At 46.7% G+C, this 20,593-nt stretch overlaps 1 protein-coding gene across 1 annotated transcript in view; it reads right to left on the bottom strand.

Moving 5' to 3' along the window:
- MAGI1 (membrane associated guanylate kinase, WW and PDZ domain containing 1) overlaps positions 1 to 20,014 on the bottom strand; it is a 274,553-nt gene extending 254,539 nt beyond the window's left edge. Inside the window, 1 exon segment of the mRNA XM_084292717.1 lies at positions 19,842 to 20,014. Within this exon segment, the coding sequence (XP_084148843.1) occupies positions 19,842 to 19,962 (121 nt within the window). The 5' untranslated portion in view covers positions 19,963 to 20,014.
- Positions 20,015 to 20,593: the final 579 nt, after the last annotated feature.

The raw sequence follows: 20,593 nt of genomic DNA on the forward strand, positions 1-20,593 counted from the left end.
TAGGGATGCCCACAAGGACAGCCACACAAAAAAAAAAATACTTCAGACAAAGGTCCACAGCTGGGTAAACTCATAACATGGCTGTACAGTAAAGAAAAACAGATTTCCTCATGCAACGCTGGCTCCCAGAGAGCTATCTTGGGGCGGGTAATTGATAACAGGTCTATGTTTCAGCAGCAAGCAGCAAACAAATGATTCAGCCACTTTTCCCACAACATTTTAGTAGCATGATAAGTTCAAAGTACTTGTTAGGCTTTCTCAAGCTGCTCTCCGCTATCTGAGTGCTCACCCTAGAAAGTCAGAATACTTTTTTCTCCCCCTCTTTCCTTTTTTTTTTTTTTTTTAAGCATTTGGGAATGTCTGCCTTCACATTTTGCCCAGATCGAAGGGCAGCCGTTTCAAGCCATGGCAAGACTGAGAAACCAAGCCCCAGGAGCCTTGAGAATTTGGCTATAGCCTCGAGCATCTCTGCCAGGAAGGACCACGTTACTGCTACAGGCCACGGGAAGAACAGGGTGCACAGGGAAGGGGGAGGCTGGCAGCCACTTTGTCTCTTCTCTGCTTTTTTCCTGGGACAGCCTCAGAGAGTTGATAGAAAATAACAGCAGTAACCAAACAGCCTGAAAAGGCAGAGCCCAAGAGAAGCAGAGCTATGTTTCTCTGAAACGAGTGGATATTAGTTTTCTGACAGTTTAAATATTGTATTCTGCTTACTGACTGTCAGTAAATTTACAAATAGTTGGCAGCTTGGCTTATGACCAGGACCCAAAGGAATGTCGACTGCAGCAGTTTAATGGCCTGCTCCTATCAGCAGCAGCAGCAACATTTAAAATACTTCTCATTGCTAGTGAGTTTATCTAAAGAAAAAGAAAAAAACAGCCGAGGAGATGTTAGTTTTACATTTTTCACCCTGCTGAGGCCTCATATTAGATCATTATTCATCCCACGCACCCCCAGCCACTTCTCCAAAGCTTTGAATTCTGCTTCTCTCCAGCTGCGAGAATTGCAGACTCAATGATGAAAATAGACAACCTCTGGCTTCTTAACAAACAGAAACATCCCTCAGTCCCTAACAAAGCTTTATCCAGTATTTAAGCACCAATGACTCAGCGATGCCGCTGCACCAAGCCTGGACGGTCTAAGATTTTCCAAGGTTCTTGATGTCAGACCAGAAAATGCGCAGACATACAAAGCCTTAAAAGAGACCGGTGCTTCTAACGCTTGTAGGGCTTGCAGTACCCCCAAACCCCATTCACCAGCCCCATATAGCAGAGCGTGCTTCTCCTGCAGCAAGGTACTGCAGCTCCTGTCCAAGAGGCAGCAGCTTCGTGCCTCGTGGGTTCCCAGGCCCTCCTCTGCCCTGCAAAATGGGCAGCACAAGGATCACAGAATCATTAGGGTTGGAAAAGACCTTCATCTTGGCCAGCTGTCCCCCACCCAGGGACGTGAGCTGGCACCGCTGGATGCCCAGGGCCACGTTCCTCCAGCAGCAGCCACGCAGGAGGGGAGCGAGCTCAGGTTCCCTTCCTGGACAAGATCCCCACTGAAAATGTTCACTAATAATGCTGACAACGTGGATTACTTTTAAATGGCATCTCCATCTTGTCCAAGGGTCGATCAGTCCACAGGGATGAGCTTCTGCCAGCACCTGCTTTGCTCCAGGGCCACAACACCTCCACCAGCAGAGCTCTCCAAGCACAAGCTGCACCTGCATACGGAGAGCATCCCAGCGAGGACATCCCCACTGGAGAATTATTTCCTTCACCATTGCTTCCTCCGTGAATTTCTGAGGCTTAGCCCTACAGGCTGCACTCAGCAGGCTAAGCTATGAATTGCACTGCAGAGAAATAAATCTACAGAAAGGGTCATAGTTAGTTAAACTCATCAGGAGATTGCGGAGGGTGAAGCGAGTGTGGGAAAAGCATCAAAAAGGAAATGGTATCAAAATAAATTCAGGATGCCTGCCTAGGAATGTGAACCGTTGCTTTCCATGCAATTATATAGGAGACAAATCATAACTCTAGCTGAAAATGTAAACATCTCTATAAGCAATAGGGGAGGAAAAGCAGGGTATCCAAACTAAAAGGCTCTCACACCATTAAATGTAATCACTAAGTAACTATTAGCCAGTCTGAAAAGAAGATGAAAGGATAATGGAGGGAGATATGGGCTGGCAATTACGGGGAAAGTGAAGTGAAATAGTCTGTATTTATTTTGTTTTTATTAAACTTCCACAAATATTAATAGCCAGATTGTACTGGGGAAAAAAAAAAAAAAAAAGAGAGAAAAGACAGAAAAACCAACCCACCTAGGGGCTAGACAGCCTTTCCCTCATCCCCAGAGACGAGGGCAGATGCACGATGAGCCTGGCTGCAGAGCACAGCACGTCACATCAGCTGGGTGGGACACTGCTGCTTACGCTTTGGGATGCACTTAAGTAGACAGGGGGTTGTTTTATTAAAACATATTATAGATATTATCATATCTAGGTGCAGCCATCTGCACAGGGCATGTCAGGGGATACAACCACAACAGGAGATGAATTTCTCTCAGAACTAAAGCCTTGGCACCGTATCCAGGAGTTACCATTGCACTGCTGCACCCAAGATGAGATACGCAGGACGGTAACGTGCTACAAGGCACTGCTGGACAGCTTCTCACAGCAGAGAGAGGAGCAGCAGCTGGAGTTACAGCACACCTTTTAACTCTGCCTCCCACAAAACCCAGCAGTACATCTGAATCAACACCAGTACTCTTCCCAGCATCAAGAGCATCTCCAGAATTCACTGATAACGTGCCAAGTAACGTTTTTCTAGCTGTAAACCACAGCAGGGATCATTTTAAGACATTGTAAGAGAGTTTGCTCATGGAGCATGGTAACTGCATGAGAAACACGTATTTCAGGGCACCCGTGTGGCAAAGGACTCAGCATGGATGTTTCCAGGAGCACTTCATTAGATGGCAGCAGTCTCAGCATTCCCCCTATGTCTCAAAAACCCTAGAGCAATTTCTGTCAGCACCTCTGGACCACTTAGAGGATGGCTCAGAGGTCGCCCTCCATGCCCACCGAACTAGAAGTCACAGCACGAAGCAGCATTAGCACTAGAACAAAAATCCATATCTCAGTACAAAGCAGGAGCTCTCCAAGACAAGGCTTATCTTTGCTACATGCCAGTTACCACCTGGTATGACAACAGCACAAGCTCTTGATTGCGCTCACAGAATTGTACTGGTGAGTTATATTTCCCCTTTCAAAGAGATAATACAGAGGAGCCACCAAATCAATAGACTGAAGAAAACATCGGTACTATTTGTAACTCTTTCTGGCCATTTGCTGTTCTGCTCAGAATAGCAACTGACAGCTGTAAAAAAAAAAAAAAAAAAAAAAAAAAGAGTATTTGGGTAAGTAAATGTAGACAACACAAAATTCTAGCAAGCCAGGCACTGAGGTTACCTCACCTGTATGGCACATACTCTGATGGCATGCTGTCAGGACAAGACTTGTGGATTATACACATCTCCTGCAGGAATATCAGCAAAATGATAGAGTTATTCAATTATATTTCCCTGTAAAGGATATTGCTTTCCCACAAAAAGCTGTTTCTTGTCCGGGGCACAAAAAGCAAACAGAGATATATTAAGACATCTGCAGAAGATGCTGGGAAGTCTTTGCTACAGGTAAAATTGGATTTTTATCACTCGGCAATCTGAACTCTGTTGCAGACCTTCCATTAATGGCACAAAAATGGTGTTGTTTTTTTTTTTTTTAAATGCATCGTTTTTAGAACACATTAAAGGTTTAAGCAGAACTAAAATGAGCCAGTAATGTCAGAAGTGTATTGCTTCACAGAAGCAATGGCAACACCAGAGCCAACCTGCCTCAAGTCACAGTGCCCGCCCCAGCACCTCTTCTTCACAGGGGTAAAGGCAGAGCTTGAGATTTCTTCTCCCTTTGCCATTCTCAGCATCAGTCTCCTTCCCTAACACCCAGTGCTGCTTCTTACTAGGCCCACCCTATACATAGAAGTTGTATTTTAGTTCTTTCACTGGAGGGCATGTGCCAGTTGGAAAAAATTTAGTTTACCTTTCAGGCTACAGAGTGAAGAAAAGGGGAGAGCAGATTCCCCAGTGAAGCATTCCCCAAAATGAGCCCAGTTACTCTGCTACACTTGGCAGTTCCTAGAATCCACAACAGCACATAGGGTAATAAACACATTTATTTAAAAAACAGCCAACCTGGGTTAAACACTAAGTTTGGACTCAGAAGCTGTAAGTCTTGCAAGCGAAGGACCAGGCTTCGGTTCTTGTACTCTGCAACCTCCAGATTCAACCTCAAGTCAGTATTTTAGAAGTAATCTCAAAATTAAGGGAGCTTGCTACTGTTTTACCCAGGCAGGAAACAGAGCAGGAGCTTAACTGCTAAATAAATGATTATTTGCAACAATTAGAAATAAAAATCTAGTCTTTCTGGAATCCCAGTGCAGCTCTGGCAATACGCCCCAGGCTCTACTGCCAGCAGAGCTGTGAGCAGCAAGCCAGATTCACCAGAATAAAACCTGATCAGATGCTGAATTAGGTATTCTGCAAGGACCCGAGATCTTTTTCAGCTTTCATACAAACATTTCAGCCATATGCATTCTGCAGCCATCAGTTTTGGCAGGACTAATTCCATATATATTTTTTTAATGACTTATTGGGGAGCTTTTTCTTGGAGCTGCAGTCAGTGGATATAAAGAATGGCCTCCTTTCACAAGATCAGAGATGTATTTGCACATAAACAGCTGAAGAGAACTGGACTCAACAGTCTGCAGATGCCCATGATATAATAAGAACAAATATAAAAAGCTTATGACACTGTAACTCTGCACCAGCAGCGACATAAATCCTGCTGGAAGCACTGGAGCCCGCTGGCCTTTGAAATCGCTCACAGGTTCTAGAATTCCTGGCAATGCACTGCAGGGATGGTATTAAAACACAAAACCTTCCTGCCAAACAAATACTGAGGCAATAAATAGTGATAGTAAAGCAGAGACAGACAGACCTTTGAATCCATTGGACAAAAATGCTGGAACCTCACAGACAGCACGAGGGCCTATGTACTGCCCCTGTGCAAGCAGCAGCCCATACTGGGAGCATCGAGGCACCCTGCAACACCGCCTCCCACATCCTTCCCCAGTCAGCATCACTCTGGCTGGAAGCATGGAGAGGAGGAGGCAGAAACGATGGGAAAGGAGCTCTCATTTGGTGCATGAAAGTCATGACTAACTCCTCAGTCCCTCACCTAACATCATGCTCCCTCCCAAGACTTTCCATGTCAGCGTGACACAGATCTGAACCAATACAGAGCTTCCACTGAGCCACAGCAGAACATGAATCACTCCACGAGCCTTTAGCATTCATGGGCAGGCGCTTCCTACATGAACTACAGCTACACCATCACCCAGCTGGTAATTACTTTCTAAACAGGCTGCAGCACAGACAAATCTGTGATTAAGTAAATGCTAATACAAAGAACAGATAACCCTTGGTATGAATCCAGTGACTAACAGAAGCACAACTGGAGCAATAATTTCTTAAATATCCTTGCAGTAATCCTACAACAAACACATAGCCTGCATAGCATACCCAATTGTAAAACGCAAAGGGAACTCATTTTACAATCAGAATTGAATGGAATTCAAATACAAACAGTCATTGAAACCTGAAAGCCTCTAAATTTCCTTCCTCTCAAAGAAAGCAAGCAAATGTGTTTTCTTTTTAGCTGAATGTGTTTAACAACCCTCTCCACAAACAAGCAGGAGAAACGCTCCATGGTCTTTTTTAATATTCCTCACCACTGACACTTTTCTTTAGTAACTAGCAAAAGCCATATGGTCTCTAATTATTTCTGTTTGGGTTTCTTGGTATTTGTTTGTTTTTCCCACTGCAAGAGCTGGGGGGGTTCTTACTGTGAAGTCTTTTCCAACAAGACATTTCAGTCTGAAACTCCGATCCCTCACTGGAGATGTCAAGTTCAGTTTGGTGAGCACCCACGGAAGCAGCAACCCAGAAGAGCTCATTAAATCACCCCCTTAATTCACAAGGTGACACCAAGCAGAGACCAGGACAAGGACCTAGTATGGCACAGCAGTCACTCAGAAACATTAAAGGCATTTTACACATCCAGGTCTAATCTTCTGTCAATATTTATGGGTAACAGATTCGTACAGACTTGCAGTGCCCAGGGATCCTGAGATGATCTATTCCCGTCTCCCTGTGTAACACAGGCCACATCACATCAATCAATTCCTCCTTGGCTTGTGCTTACACTAGAGCATTTCCCTATACATCAATTGCTCATTTAAAGCCTCCCCGACAGAGAATCCACTATGTAATACTTGATAAATTGCTTCAGTGGTTAATTAGCCACCCTGTTGAAAAAAAAAAAAAAAAAAAAAAAACTTATTTTATTTCCTGACAGTGTATTAGTTCTTAAAACTGTGGTAGTTTGATAAGACTGACTTTTTTTTTTAGCCTTTAGCTAGTGAAGAATGACTAATATGAACAAAACCTCCTATTTTTATACATTTCAGCAAAGAAGACGTCGAAGAAGTACCAGATGCATCAGAAAGATGGGGAAGGGCTGTTTCAGAAGACCTCCTAGAAGGATGGGCAACTACAGACTGAGTGTGAATGATGGCTGTCCAAGGCACCACATCCATCACCCCAGCTTACCCCATTTACCACCTCAGCAGGCCTGCAGCACGGCCTGTGCTGCACAGGGAGCAAGCAAAGCTCTTCAGGAATGGCAGGGCACTTGACACTAGGTCCCTTGGCCAAAAATCACATTTGCCAGGAGATACGTGGTCACAGATGCCTTCTGGTGCAGTTTTGGGACAGTTGCTCTTAAAAAAAAAGTCAAGTTATATACAAAATGGTTGAAGGCCTCATCCAGAGGCCCAATGACTACAGCAGAGATGAGTTCAGCCAAGCTCAAGGATTCTTACCACATCCAATCAACCTAATGAAGTAACACTTCGTGTTACTGAATCAGTGGAAGAACCTCTCTCAGTTTTGGCTTCTCATACCAAGCATCTCAGCAAGCAAAGAGTTACAAGTGCATTTTCCTGCATATGTCAAATATTGGAAGACATAAAACAAGCCAAACATGTATAAGCTTCTTTTGACACATATAGAAAACACATCATACTTAACCTTGGCAAATAAAATGATTGGGCCTAAGCCAGCATTTTTAAGACTTTCAGGATCAAACTCTTCAGTGCAGTGCCTAGACCATTTACAATAAGAAAAAAAAAGTAAAAAAAAAAAAAAAAAAGAGAGAGAAAAAGGAAAATAAACAATTCTTTACTGACCACTCTGCAACATGCGAACAGCCCAGATCCCTGTCATGACCACTACTTCTCAATATCAAGGCACCACAAGCTTCAGTCCAGGCTTTTTTTTTTTAATTATTATTATTTTTTAATGAAAGAAGAGGGCAAGATCTATGACAGTACTTCTCTGTCACCAGCCTGAGCCCAGTTCCACAGTGGGTTAAGACGAGCCTGCAGGAAGCCTCTTAGAAGTGATTTGGCCTCTATAAAAATCCTTTGTCTTCAAAGTCTGGTATTATTTTTAAATCCTGACAAGAGATCCAGACATGATAAACACTATCTCAACCCAGAATCCCTCTGATTATTATCAAAGGAATTACTTTATATAAAGTTACCGCAATTGTAAAATGCGAAGTTTGAAGTTAATATGATGATGCCCAGAAGTGATCAATATGGCTGGTGAACATCCCAAACCTTCTGCCAACTTGCTCTCAGTGTAAATACATTAGAAAAAAGTTGCTGCACAGTTTTAGGCTGTCAATAGATTTTATCCTAAATAGTTTTTAAGCCAGTACAAACAGAAGATGTGTCCAGCTACACTTGACTTCAGGTTTACCTGCAGCCAGGTAACATTTTACTAATTCTAGGGAGAATGAACTCCTTCGTACCTGCTGTCAAGTTACAAAGCTGTAAAATGCTCCCTATGGCTTTAAGCCAGGGATCCTTCCCCAGCAGAAAAGCTGGGAGAAACCAGCAAAAAAAAGGAGGCTGAAGAGCTCAGTGCTTCCCAGAGCATGTGAATATTCATCCAAAAGGTCAGGTCTATTGATCACACGCACAGGGGTGCCAAGAGGGCCAAGAAACCCTGAGCTCACTCACGTGCCTGTCGGAAATTAGGTTGCAGAATGCAAGCGGGGTAAAAGGTTAATGGAAGACAAGCTGAGGAAATAAAACAAGGACACAGATGACTGTGCCACGAGGTCCCAGGGGCAGCTATCCTGGCTGGGGCCCTTTTCCCAGATACAGGGCTGCAGAGTTGCAACAGGAGCTCAGAAAACAGGGTGACACAGAGTGCTTTCTTCCTATCAGTAAGGGAGTTGTGATTCTGAGTTCAGATGCCCTCGCAGGCCCTTTCAGTCACCACCACCTAAACCCTGTGTGGGAACAGAGACCCGTGGAGCTCCCATACTGATTTCACTGGTTACAGACTGCAGACCCTTTGGGTGTTACCTAATTAGAGTATTCTAGCATACATGAAAATAACTAGAATAAAATTAAAAAAAAAAAAAAAAAAAAAAAGGCTACAACCACAGCTTGCAGGAGGAATCGCACTGTTTCACTAATTTGCTCCCAAAGTGCCAGAAACACACAATCAAGGACTGTAACCCAAGAAGCCTTTAAGGATACAAACTCACAAATATCTATGCACTATATAAGCTGCCGTTGGACCAGGAGTATGTGGTGGGTAGAAAAAAAATGATCTGAAACTTGGAATCACTTTTTACAACTGGCGTGTTAAGGCGACAGACTTAGGAAAATATGAACACAATGCAAGACTAAGCCCAACAAAAACCCTCACATAGCTCTCAGCAAACACTCTGCCAGTGCTTCACCAGGTGAATGAAGTTACCCAGCTGACAATTAACAAACTGAATAAATCCCTGTAAAAGGCAAGCAGAAAGGAATTTTTAAATATATCAATGCAAAAAAATTTGGCGACATATTTTCAGTTTTTAACAATGCCATATATTTACCCATTTCTCTATGGTATACAAAACTCAGTATGAAAACAAATCACTGCAAGTCCCGGCAGATTAGCAAATGTCAGATCAAATTAGCCCCTCTCCTGGACTATGCAGGGGCCATACAGATTCATCACAGTCTAACAGATTCTTTGCTTTCTTGACATGAATAGGTCAGAACAGCCCAGAGACAAAAGGCAGCGAGATCAGAAGGCTACAAGTGCACAATTTTGGAAGGCCATTTATTGCTGGGCTTTGCTTTAAACTCATTCACACAGAAGTGCTTTGGGAGATGCATAATGCCACAGACGATAGCGAGCATCGAGGGAAAGTAGTTTTGTGTTCTCAAATCCCTTTCCCTGCAAAACCCCATGGACCTGACTCTAACAGGAGCAGCACACGTCCCCGGCCTGCAGAACTGCTGTGCTCTGCGTGTGCAAACATCCCGGGCAGGTTTCAGATTACCGGCAGAAATTAGAGAGATTCCTGAGCACTGCACAACAGCATTACTTCAAGGGAGAAGAATCCACGCTACGAAGGATGGAACTAGGATGGATGGACCAACAAGAGAACCCAGTTTTCCCTGAGCCATGCCAGCTCTCCTGCTGTTAGGCAAGCCTGGAGAACAATGCAGGATTGCTGCACCAATGCCATGGCAGCAGAGGAATTGCAGAAGACCCCAACACGAGCCCAAGACGCCCTTGTAGAAGAAACCAGTCTGTGCCTGGCTCCGGTGGCTTTGTCACCAACAGAGACACCACTGGGAAAGCGAGTGGGGTGCAAGCAGCCAACAAATGCAGGCAGGGCTTTTAGGACAGGGTAGCTAGCACCTTTAAAACCCAGCACCCTGCCTGGCAGAAGGGCTAGGACACAAACACGCATCCCCCCTTCCACCTGGTGGGAAGAACCAACCCCCCTGCTGCCCTCCTGCCGGGGGCAAGGGGCAGGCAGCAGCAGGAGCACGCCAGGCTCAACATCAGTCATCCAGCCCTCCCCAGCATCCCACGCCACTGCAGATCCAGTGCCTAAGGCAAAGCTTACAGCACCTGCAACTATTTCAAAAGGATTTACAGCCTCACCATGCCACGGCCGCCAGGCATGCCCTCTTCCCTCCTGGGCTGGATGCTTTCGCTCGCGCTGCCCCCAGCCCCGCACAGGATGCTGCCCCAACAAGCTCGTCCCGCAAAGAATTTCTTGCAGCTTCGCTCAGAGCTGCAAACACCGACCTTCTCCTCTCCCAGCAGTCACCAGGGAATCGTTTGCCTTGCCTGATGAGATAATTAGGGGCAGGAAGGGGGGGGGGGAGCTAGCATTTATCACCAGCCCTTCAAAGCAAAGAGCAAAACCCACCCCGGCACCCCCTCCTTGGCCCCTGACAATCCCTGGTGTATGCAGGTGCAGGGAATTAGGCAGAACAAGTCAAGGCTCAGCTCAGTAAGGTATTTAAGCCTGTGCTTATCCCAATGAACTCCAGGTTCTCCCAATTTCATTAGCCCTACCCAGAGCCCAAGGACAGGCTGCTACGTACCTCTGCTCTTGCACTGAGAACAGGAGCTTTGAATTTAGGAGCTCGCTGCATGCACGTCCAGACCGATCCTCGCTGGGACAACCTGTGCTGAGAGTCCTTCAAGTGCGGACTTCCTCCATCTCCATCGCATTGTATCACGAGTTAATGACTCCCAATTACATAAACTGTTTTTAAAAATCGTGGTACAATTAGTTCCAAAAAGCACGGAAGTATCCGACAACTTGGATTCTCATTAAGAAGACACAATTACAAACAAGAATCGAGTTATTTTCAACAGATAGCAGAACACGCACTGTTTATAAAAACAATTGTTAAGTTTCTGTGAGACGGGATCGTCTTGTGCTTTTTATTTAAGGAACACAATGGTAAAAGAGCGCAGAACCACTACAATACGTAACGCCGCTGTGCTTGGATGCTTACTTTGCCTTTTAGAAGGGAAATCAGGAGCACAATAACGTTTTATTGTTAGTCTTTTAAAATACACAAGCGAACAATAAAATGCTTAAAAACAATTTCTTGTAAACAATGCTAATAGCAAAAGCAAACAATACCTTAAAACATAAAATGAACTTATATCCTCCTACATCCAGTTATTACTTTGGCTGGTTGATAGGAAATAGAATAAACTATTTATTAATGTTCAAGTAATTTAGGAACTGTAACCACAATGATCTGTAAGTAAAGACCGGGGCAACAGAACCCTAAGTTGAATATTTAGGATCTTGCTCCTAGGCACACGGGGAGAGGGTTACAGGACCGCCCTTTCTGGCGGGCACCTAAAACCCGGGTAAGAATTTCAGTATTTTCAAGGAAGCAAGAAATTAAAGAGGATTTTTTTACGGAAAAAAAAAAAAAAAAAAAAAAAAAACATACCCAACAGCTTTTCTTGGTAAGACTTGCAGCTTGTAAACCTGATTTACAAAACCTAAGTTTGAGCCAAAGCTGCCACTGGCACCGAGTGCACAGACGTACGCCACGAGTCGGGCTGGCTGACGGAGAACCCTGCCCTGACAGCCAGCAGATGAGGAGCTTAATTAGAAACAAACCAAATTAACCCGAGCTCTCAAGATGGCTCCGAACGATGGGCTCTGAACGGGGAACGAACAAAGAGCAGCGAGTGCGGGATGCACCTTGAGAAACGCTTTCAGACTCCCTCCCTCTTACTCAAGCCTCTTCCTTGCGTCCTAGGCAGAGGAAAAATAAACCAACCAGCCCCAGAATTCATTTACGCTGCCTGAACCAAGCTCAGCACTCCTTACCTGCCTCCTTTTCCCACTCCCTTACTCCGTTTTGGGATCCCCACAGACCGACGGCCGCTGCTGGAGGAGGGTGTGAGCACGGCGCTCCTCTGCCCGTACCTGTGTGCGGGACACTGAGCATGCTCCAAATCCCTCGCCAGCCAGGTTTCAAGGGGAAAAAGATTCCCTGAAAGCAGCTTAGAGATGTCCCAGCACCAGCCGTGGACGAGCTTTATCCTGGATCCGTTTCAAAGCATTTAAACTGCAAAGGGGATAAAGCAGCAAGCAAATTGCACACAGGGAGAGCTTGTTCTAACAACCGGGTCGAAATCAACTCATATGAACAAAACACGGGAGATTGGGGTCCTGCTTCAGGCACTGCCAAAACACACCTGCATGTCTGGTAGTGCCTCAGTTTCCCACCTCTAAAGAGCAGCTGGAAGTGCCGGGCTTAGCCCTTCTTCTGCTTGCCTTGCCTGTAAAGCATTTGGATAATACACAGCCTTTTACAAGGCACTTTTACAATACCTAAGACAACAGGGCCCTGACCCCTGTTAGAGCTGCTAAATAGTCTCACATTGCTTGCGTTACTGTAAACCCAGAGCCGAGGCAAATAAGGAACGGCTCCCAAGCGGCTGTCAAAAAAGCCTCTTCCAGGATCCCAACAGTGACGGCAATATAAGCAACGCTGCTGGAGCCAAGACGTGAAATCTTATAGATCGGGATGGGAAACGGGCAGGAGGACAAAAGCAGCACGCTGCTTCCCCGCGGCTGCAAGAGCACACACTGGGTTCGGGGACTACCGCTTCCCCGGAGCTGAAGGCTGCCAGCAATCTTGCACCAAAACCCGCTCCAATTTCCATACGCTTTCCTTATGTTTCCTGCACTCCGCAAGAAAACCCATTGCTCTCACTGCCCGTTTGACAACAGGATCCCCACGACGTGTCTGTGTCATACTGAGGATGAAAATCCTAAACCTAGAGCTTGTCGTGCACGTCCTGTCGATGCAGGACACCGCTGCCAGCTTGGCCCTATTGCACGCTGACTCGCACCTCCAGCTGCAGAAATACCCGCTCTTTGGTGCATCTGCCTCGTAAATAATGCTATTTTCCCAAGTCTTCCCAGTCTGTAAACATGCCCTTGCACTGGAGCACGGGCTCTGGGGGTGCAAGAGCAGTGCAGTGCAGCCAGTGGGGTAAGGAGCCGTGCTTTCAGTATGTACATGAGAGTAAGGGGAAAGGATTTGCCCTGCTGCCTTCCCCGTGACTGACAAAGCAAGCGCCAGTCTTTGGAGTCACCTCTTGCCAGGGCTGAGACTGCAGATCGGTAAGCCTAAAGAAAGATTAAAGCCAGACTGTCTTTACTGTAAGATCATATGGTGATTATGGTCGAGGCCCTTTCTTTATAAGCTCTTGTTTTCCATGGCTTGTAGCTTTCTCAAAAACAAACTAAACCTTCGGCTTGAAATACCTTTTAAACATTCAGCCCAGAAGGATGCTCCGACAGTTTAAAGGGTAGGTGTTTGATCAGCTGTTTGGGCTAACAGAAAAACAAAAGACACTGTTTCTACCAAGTAAAAACTGTTCATTCTCTTATGCTCTAAATATTTTTATAAGTAAATCTTAGATTTTCAAGCCAGACAGGGCCCATCTGACTTTGCAGTCCATAAAGGAAGCTGTATCCGAGTACAGTGATTCCCATATGGGATGGGAAAAAGGTTACGCTGGTGGAAGACTTTGGCCACGTTAAGGTTTTGGGGGGCTATTTATTTTCTGCTGACTGGTTGCTGTTTGGTTGGGTTCTTTGGTCCTTAACCAGTCCCCCCAGCCATCACACCCCGAGCACACCTCTCGGTGTCTTCATCTCCAGCTTCTACACCAGCAACTTGCCAAAGAAGCAACCTGCTGTTCTCCAGGGTTTCACCTTCAAAAAGTCCATCACCGCAGTGAATACACTTCTATCAAGCATGGCAGAAAATAAACTTCAAAATCTAATCACATGCATTTGTGAGAGGAGCTTTAACCACGCCAGGCTGCTGCAGCCCATCCAATCCCAACGCGCTGGGTTCTGAGCAAATGCAGTGCTGAACTTCTCCTTAACGACTTCAGTGCTGCCAAGACCGATGATTTTCACACATATCTGATGGTTGGCTAAAAAAACTCAGCTCCTGGAGTCATGCGATAAAGTAGAAATATGCACTTTTATTAAGTAAAAGCCTCTTAGATCATCATTTTTGCCTATGGAATAATAATAAAAAAAACCCTTTACATCAGAAAATATGAAACATCCTAGAGCTAAAAACCCCTTACCGTCTACCTTTGCTTCCAATACTGAGGCTGAGGGGTGCTTAGGTAGCTAACTGATCTTTTTCTTGAGCTCAACTCACAACTTCCATGAACATCTAAAATATTTTTTTTCAGAAATTTATGCCGTGTGTAATTCTGAGCAATGAATAAATTCAGGGAAACGAGCTCTCCACCATTACTTCGATAATATGAAACAAGGTGACATTCACAGGATAAAGTCCCAATTATTCCTTTAGTTCTTCCTGGCAGGACAAAGCGCTCTTTCTTTAAAATGGTTAAAAAGAGAAAAAAAAAAAAAAAAAAAAGAAAAGGAGCACAATCTGAGGAGCAGTAAAGGCACAGAAGAAAGGGTCCATATCATTTTAAGACCCTTCCCCCAAATCCCAATATTTCCAGAGAGGTTCCAGGCCCTATCCCCTAATTTTGGAGGTGAAACTCCCAATGAAGGCCAATGCAATGTTGCCTGCTGGTGCCTGCCAATTCTCAACCACCTCTGGGAGTGAAGCACCACTAGAAATAAGAAATAATAATAAAAAAGGAATGCCCACACCCCCAGCCCAGCTCATGCTGGGGCAACGCAGCCCCGACACTGAGCTGCAGCCCCCAATACGCTGGGGGAACAGACGAAAGCTTCTCCATCACCTCCTGACCCACACCCAAAGCACCTCCAATGCTGCAGGAGGGGATGGAGAGGTGGCTTGGGACCCTCCTCTTCCTCACAACCCCCCCATGGCCGAGCACCACGCGCGTTTGCCGGGTTCCTCCCTCAGCAAACGGTGGCTCCAAGCACTCCGTGTCCTCACGTCAACTCTTCACCCCGCCTCATTAAGATGTTCCTCCCCGCTGCCCCTTCCTCCGCAAGCACTAATGGGCTTGTTTGCAAATCCAGCGCACACTTGGTTCAGCTCAGCAGGCTTTAAGCGCTGATATTCTCATGCATATACGGAAAAGCAAACTTTAGTCTAAACAGAAGTGGCAGCTCCTAATTTAAGGATCTACAATTTGACTGCTAGGCACAACAAAAATTACCTATTTCCATGGAGGCAAACAGGCTGCTGCAATGCCAACCCAATGTGCAACTGCACATCAAGGCTGCAGTCTTCTGCCCCGTGCAGCCAGAGCCTGGCTCCCCTTTACAGTTAACACTTTCTGCTTGGACTCGCTCCCTAGGAGCCCCTTCGTATATTTTACAGATGAAATCCTTCTGCTAATGCCATTGACCATTCGCCAAGTGGAAGGCATGAATTAAGTTGTTTTATAGTTAGGTTGTCTGTCAGGGTAAGGGGGCGGGTGGATGGGGGGCAGGCAGGGACCAGAACCCCATCGGATCCTAAATGCAAGCAGAGCTGCTCGTCTGCCTCATCCATCTGCTTTTATTTAAAAAAGAAAACCATTCTTCTTTAAATGTGTGTGCATATCTCGGAATGCCTACACACATGCACACAGACATCCACAACCCCCCAGAATGCAGACAGGTACCACGTGCACCACCACCACAGGTAACAGGGAGCATTTCGTGTGCCCACCACCAGCAGACTGAGCAAAGCTCCCTCGGACAACCCCGCAGAGGTGTCTGCGACCAGCGGGCTCCCCATGACGCCCAAAGCTTTGTCTGCTTTACCCTTCAACCTGCTGAATTGCTAGAATATGGTTAGCTGCTCCACCCCGAGCCCAGATCCATAATCCCACCCCCGGCAGCTGTTTCGTGTGCCAGGGTATTTCCAGCAGATGTTATGGCTGGGTAAAACAACCAGGATTTCCAAAATTGGGGCCGGGGGAGGCGACGCAGAGCCCAGCCCCTGCTCCCTGCTGCAGCACCAACACGCCGACCAGCCGCACGGAAGCGGCCAGGGCTTGGAGAAATGTCAGCCTTTTCTTTAGTGGCATTAAAAAGCCGTCAGCTTCCAGAGAGTCGAGCAGCAGAGACTGAAATTCGGTGTTTAAAGGATGATTAAATGTAAGTGACTTAAATTATACATTGCAGTTGCTGGAACTGCCACCGTTTACCACCCGCCATCCATCCCCGTCTCCTCCGACGCTGATTGCTGTCCCCTACGAGATGATCATTTTCTTACAGGCGCTCAAGCGCAGAACCAGGGATTTGTGAATTGGAGATAATTAAACGGGTTTGCATTACAAATAGGGTAAAAATGTACATCCAGTAGGCCACCTGAGAACACTTCACAAAGTCAAACCGGGCGTTTTCACACCTGACAACCTGCCTGCTCTCTGTCGAGGCTGCTCACCCATGAGGGGTTGGTGGGATTTTCCAGACAGGGACAAGCTCTTAGCCAACATTTCTAACCCCCGGAGCTCAAAGCTCTCTGCAGAACAGTCGCTGACCCCTCTCCCTAGGTAGGGAAACTGAGGCACGAGTCTTGAGCAGCCCTGGGGCAAGCTGGTTGCGACTGCCACCACCAGCACCACGCTGCTAGCCACAGAGGTCTCAGCCCTGCCCTGACACACTGCCACGTCCCAACTGGTGGGGATGTCTCGCACCTGAGCAACCCGTGTCCTGCTGTGTGCTGAAAGCCCAAAAGCTTGAAAGCACTTGTGAAGTTTCCTGGGCATCAGCTGTCTCAGGAGGTGTTTGGTGCAAAAAGGCGTCAGCACTGGTTGCTTCACAGTGCCTAACACGCTGAGCTTTGATGTGTTGCAAAACGCTGTTCTGGACCCAAAATAAACCTGGCAAAACGGCCAAAGCAGAGATCCAGTTTCCCTTCCCAGCCCTGCTACCAAACAGCCCTGGACACGATGCAGAGCAGGGGCAGTGAGAGCAGAGCCCCACAAAATCCCTCCTGCACCGTGGGCTCATGCAGGACGTCCCCCTCTCCTCCTTCTCCATGACAAATGCACGTGTGGGTTAACCCCTGCCAGTACAAAAGCAGACGGTGGAGCATGGGCATCTGATTAATTGCAAAGAAAAGCCCTTTTAAACTGCTTCCCTCCCCCTTTCCTGAAATCTATACGCCAGAAAACGCGGCATCGATCTCGCCGCCTGGCAGGAATGAGAGACTTCTGAAGCGCAGAGATCTCAGGGAAGGAGTCCCCAAGGGATTTTTTTTGCTCAACCAAGGGCCCTTACAAAATGCCAGGAGGGAAAGGAAAAAATAAAAATAAAAAGCCTAATCCTGGATCTTCACTGTCAGCTCGCTTCTCCCTGTGCTCATGGGAGCCCAGAGCATCGCAGACACGAGCAGAAGCTGAGGCTCAGAGATGCTGCGAGGCGAGCTGTGCCCGCGGGCACCGGGCAGGGGAGAGGAGATGCAAACAGCAGCAAATGTAAACAGTGACTCATGGCACACAGCAAATAACCGGTGATGTAACGGCTTTTGCAATTAAAATTCAAACAAAAATGACAACCCCACAAGAGGAAGGGTGGCAGTGGCGGGAGGGGGTGTGGGGACTCCCCCACGGTCACCTCTGCTGCTGTTGTGATGCCCCAAAGGGGAGCTGCAGACGGGAAGAGAGAGGGCAGGAAATATCTATGGGACAGCAGCAGTTCCTTGTGATCTACAACGGTGCTTGAAGCTTTCATGGCTGCACCGAGAGCAGAATTTATATCCCAAACCCACGCCACGGCCCACAACACTGCTACTGGTTTTGACCCCCGGCCCCCGAAAGCCCCGGTAGCAACTGATGGGTTCACGACTAAAACAGACCCTGCATGGGGATGGACAGGGAGCAAGAGAAAACATTTAATAAGGAGTGCCACAGAAAAAAATCCCACACCTTCCTCGATGTTTTTGTCACTGCCTGACGTGAGCTGGGTTTTCCCACGGAAAATGGGCACCTGCTTCCCACCCCTCCAAGGTGATGGAGGGGTAGAAAGCAATTCTGGAGAAATCACACGCCCAAACCCTCATGGAGATGGGTTTAACACACACCACCCATGGCAGGGACTCATTGAACTGCTCTGCAAATCCTCCCATGAAGCAGAGCTGCAATTTCTTTTGCTCCTGCTTCATTACCCTCACAGTGAGAAATTCTCCCCCCCCCAACACTCACCTTGAATATTTTTTTCCGGCAAATAAAGGTATTTTCCCCCAATGGCTCCTAAAAACGGATCGTTATCCTTTTTACAGAAATCTTTTATGTGTCAGAAAATGAATTGCCTGCGCTCAGGCTTGCATTTCCAGACACGATTCCTTCAACCTCCCCTCTCCAGCCCCATTTTCCAAGTCCCCAATCTGCGTGGCTCATCTCCAGACGGAGCAGTGTGAGTGTGAGCCTTTTTTTTTTTTTTTTTTTTTTTAAGTCTTACAGCACTTCTGTCAGGATGACTCAGAGCGAGATGTGAGCCTTTTTTCAGCCCTCGGGACGCTCCTGACTCATGGGAGCTGGCCTTCCCCAACAGCCTCCCTCAGCACATCCCTCCCAGCTCCTCCTCTTGCATTTGGCCATCGGGCTCCTGCTCCTGGCACCTTCTGCACCTTCACCTTCCCTGTGCTTCATCTTGCTGGGGTCCAACTGTTTTTGCAGTTCACCAAGATCTGAAATTCTGCTCATAAGCCTTGGTCACATCAAAAGCCCCTCTTGTGCACCCATTTAGTATTTATTCCATTCAAAGGCAAGTTGGGCAGATTTACCATTTTATTTTATTTTTCCTCCCCAGTTAGCTTTTCCTTCAGACCACATCCTCTTCCTCCTCTCTGATCTTCACAAATTCCTCCACCACCAGGCTCAAATTCTCTGGTCCTGCACTTTCTGGGTCATCCCTTCTCCTGTTAAAGGCCTGGCGTGGATTTTGCTCTGCTCCTTTTCCATCCCCACCACATCCTCTGTGAACACTGATGGCAATCACCAGTGGTCCGGTGACTGCCGAGACTGTTTTTTTTCAGGTAATCTAGGGCAATTTCATCAAGCCTGGCCAACAGGAGTATTGGATCATCTCTTCCTTCTCTATTCACAGTCCCTTATCACTCCTACCTGAAAAAGTTACGTATATGTGAACATAATTAATGTTATGTTTCGTGAGGACTGAAGCAGAGGTGGCATGGAGCACATCTGCCTTTCGCCACCTCGTCTCTCCAGGCTTGCTCTGTTCCTCCGTGACCTTTCTCGCCCATTCCATTTTTTTTTTCAAGAGCTTCCCCCAGCTTGGAAGCCTTTAGATAAAGAGCTTTTCCACTAGAGGGCACAAAGACAATTTCTCCTAAATAAAAACCCGTATTAGAAGGACAAATAGTATAACTGTTAGCATCTTACCAAAGGTATCTCAAACACCAGAAAGGAACACTTAACACACTGACTTGTAGTCCATACTCTCTGTGTTTTGCCACCCAACGCCTCTAACATGTACAGGTTGAAAAAAACAGAAATCCAAAAGTGAGACTCCTTTAACAAGGTCTCCTATACACCACCAGGCACTTTGTCTAGGTCACTCCACTCTGCCCACAACTTCTTGTTAGCTACACACAGCACTGGAGACAGAAAATCCATCCTAGCATTTTCTAGGCTTAATTTACCCAAATTCAGCAGTAAGTAATGGGACTTCTTTACGCTGTTGTTTCCTAGATCAAAAGAAGCTCTGTGCTAGCAAAGACCTGCTGTTTGCAGATACCTTTAAATCTTGATAAGTCACCTCCGGACCTGTCTTGGGTAAACTAATGAGATTTTAGCCTTTAAGGCTCTTCTACACAAGGCAGCGTTTCCAGCTTTGAAGCTCGTCTCGTGGACTTCTCGCTGGTTGTATGTATAACCCCGGCACCTACCTTGCTGATTCCCGTGCTTCTGACAAGCCGCTCTTTTGGCACGCAGGCTGAGGAGATGCGTGAGTGCCTGGCAGCCCACCCGTGCCCGTGGATCCACACGCACACCCACGCTCCCCTCCATGGCAGCGCCCAGCCCGACCGCACGAGGTTTGCCGCACGCCCTGCCCGCGGAGCTGCGGTTACTGGAAGGTTTGGCTTGAACAGAGCCAGCCCGGAGAGTTTTGCTAATGGAAGAGGGGAGACAATAGCGACACGCAGGTGCTTCCTCCCATTTAAAGTGTTTACTTACGCGGCTCAACACAGTGACGCGATTGTGAACTGGATCTGCATGCCGGCTTACAGAGTTCAAAAGGTAGCACGTAGCAAAAGGAACCCCAAAATACTGTTTATTAAATTAAATGCTGAAGATTAAGGATTTTTGCTTTCCTTTTAAGCTCCGCTTCCTTTCCCAATGCCGAGTGAGCGGGTTTTTCCAACCATACAATTAAAGCAGTTGTAAATGGGAAGTGATACAGACTATAGCAAACCAAACAAAAACAACAAGAGCAAAGACTTGATCAGCACAGCTCCGCTGTCTGTGCAGCAGGATCCCTGCAGCAAGGAATGGACAACTCTGACAGGTACTGGTGAGGGCCGAATTTGAAATTAACTGCAAGAGAGGAATCAAAAAGTTGAAGAGGAAAGGTACAGCATAGCTAAGCCACAACACAGAGTTAAGGAAAACATCAGTCTGAGAGAGGAACAAAGGCCTA

Source organism: Netta rufina, assembly GCF_964035555.1.
Source record: "Netta rufina genome assembly, chromosome: 10".
Classification (NCBI taxonomy): Eukaryota; Metazoa; Chordata; class Aves; order Anseriformes; family Anatidae; genus Netta; species Netta rufina.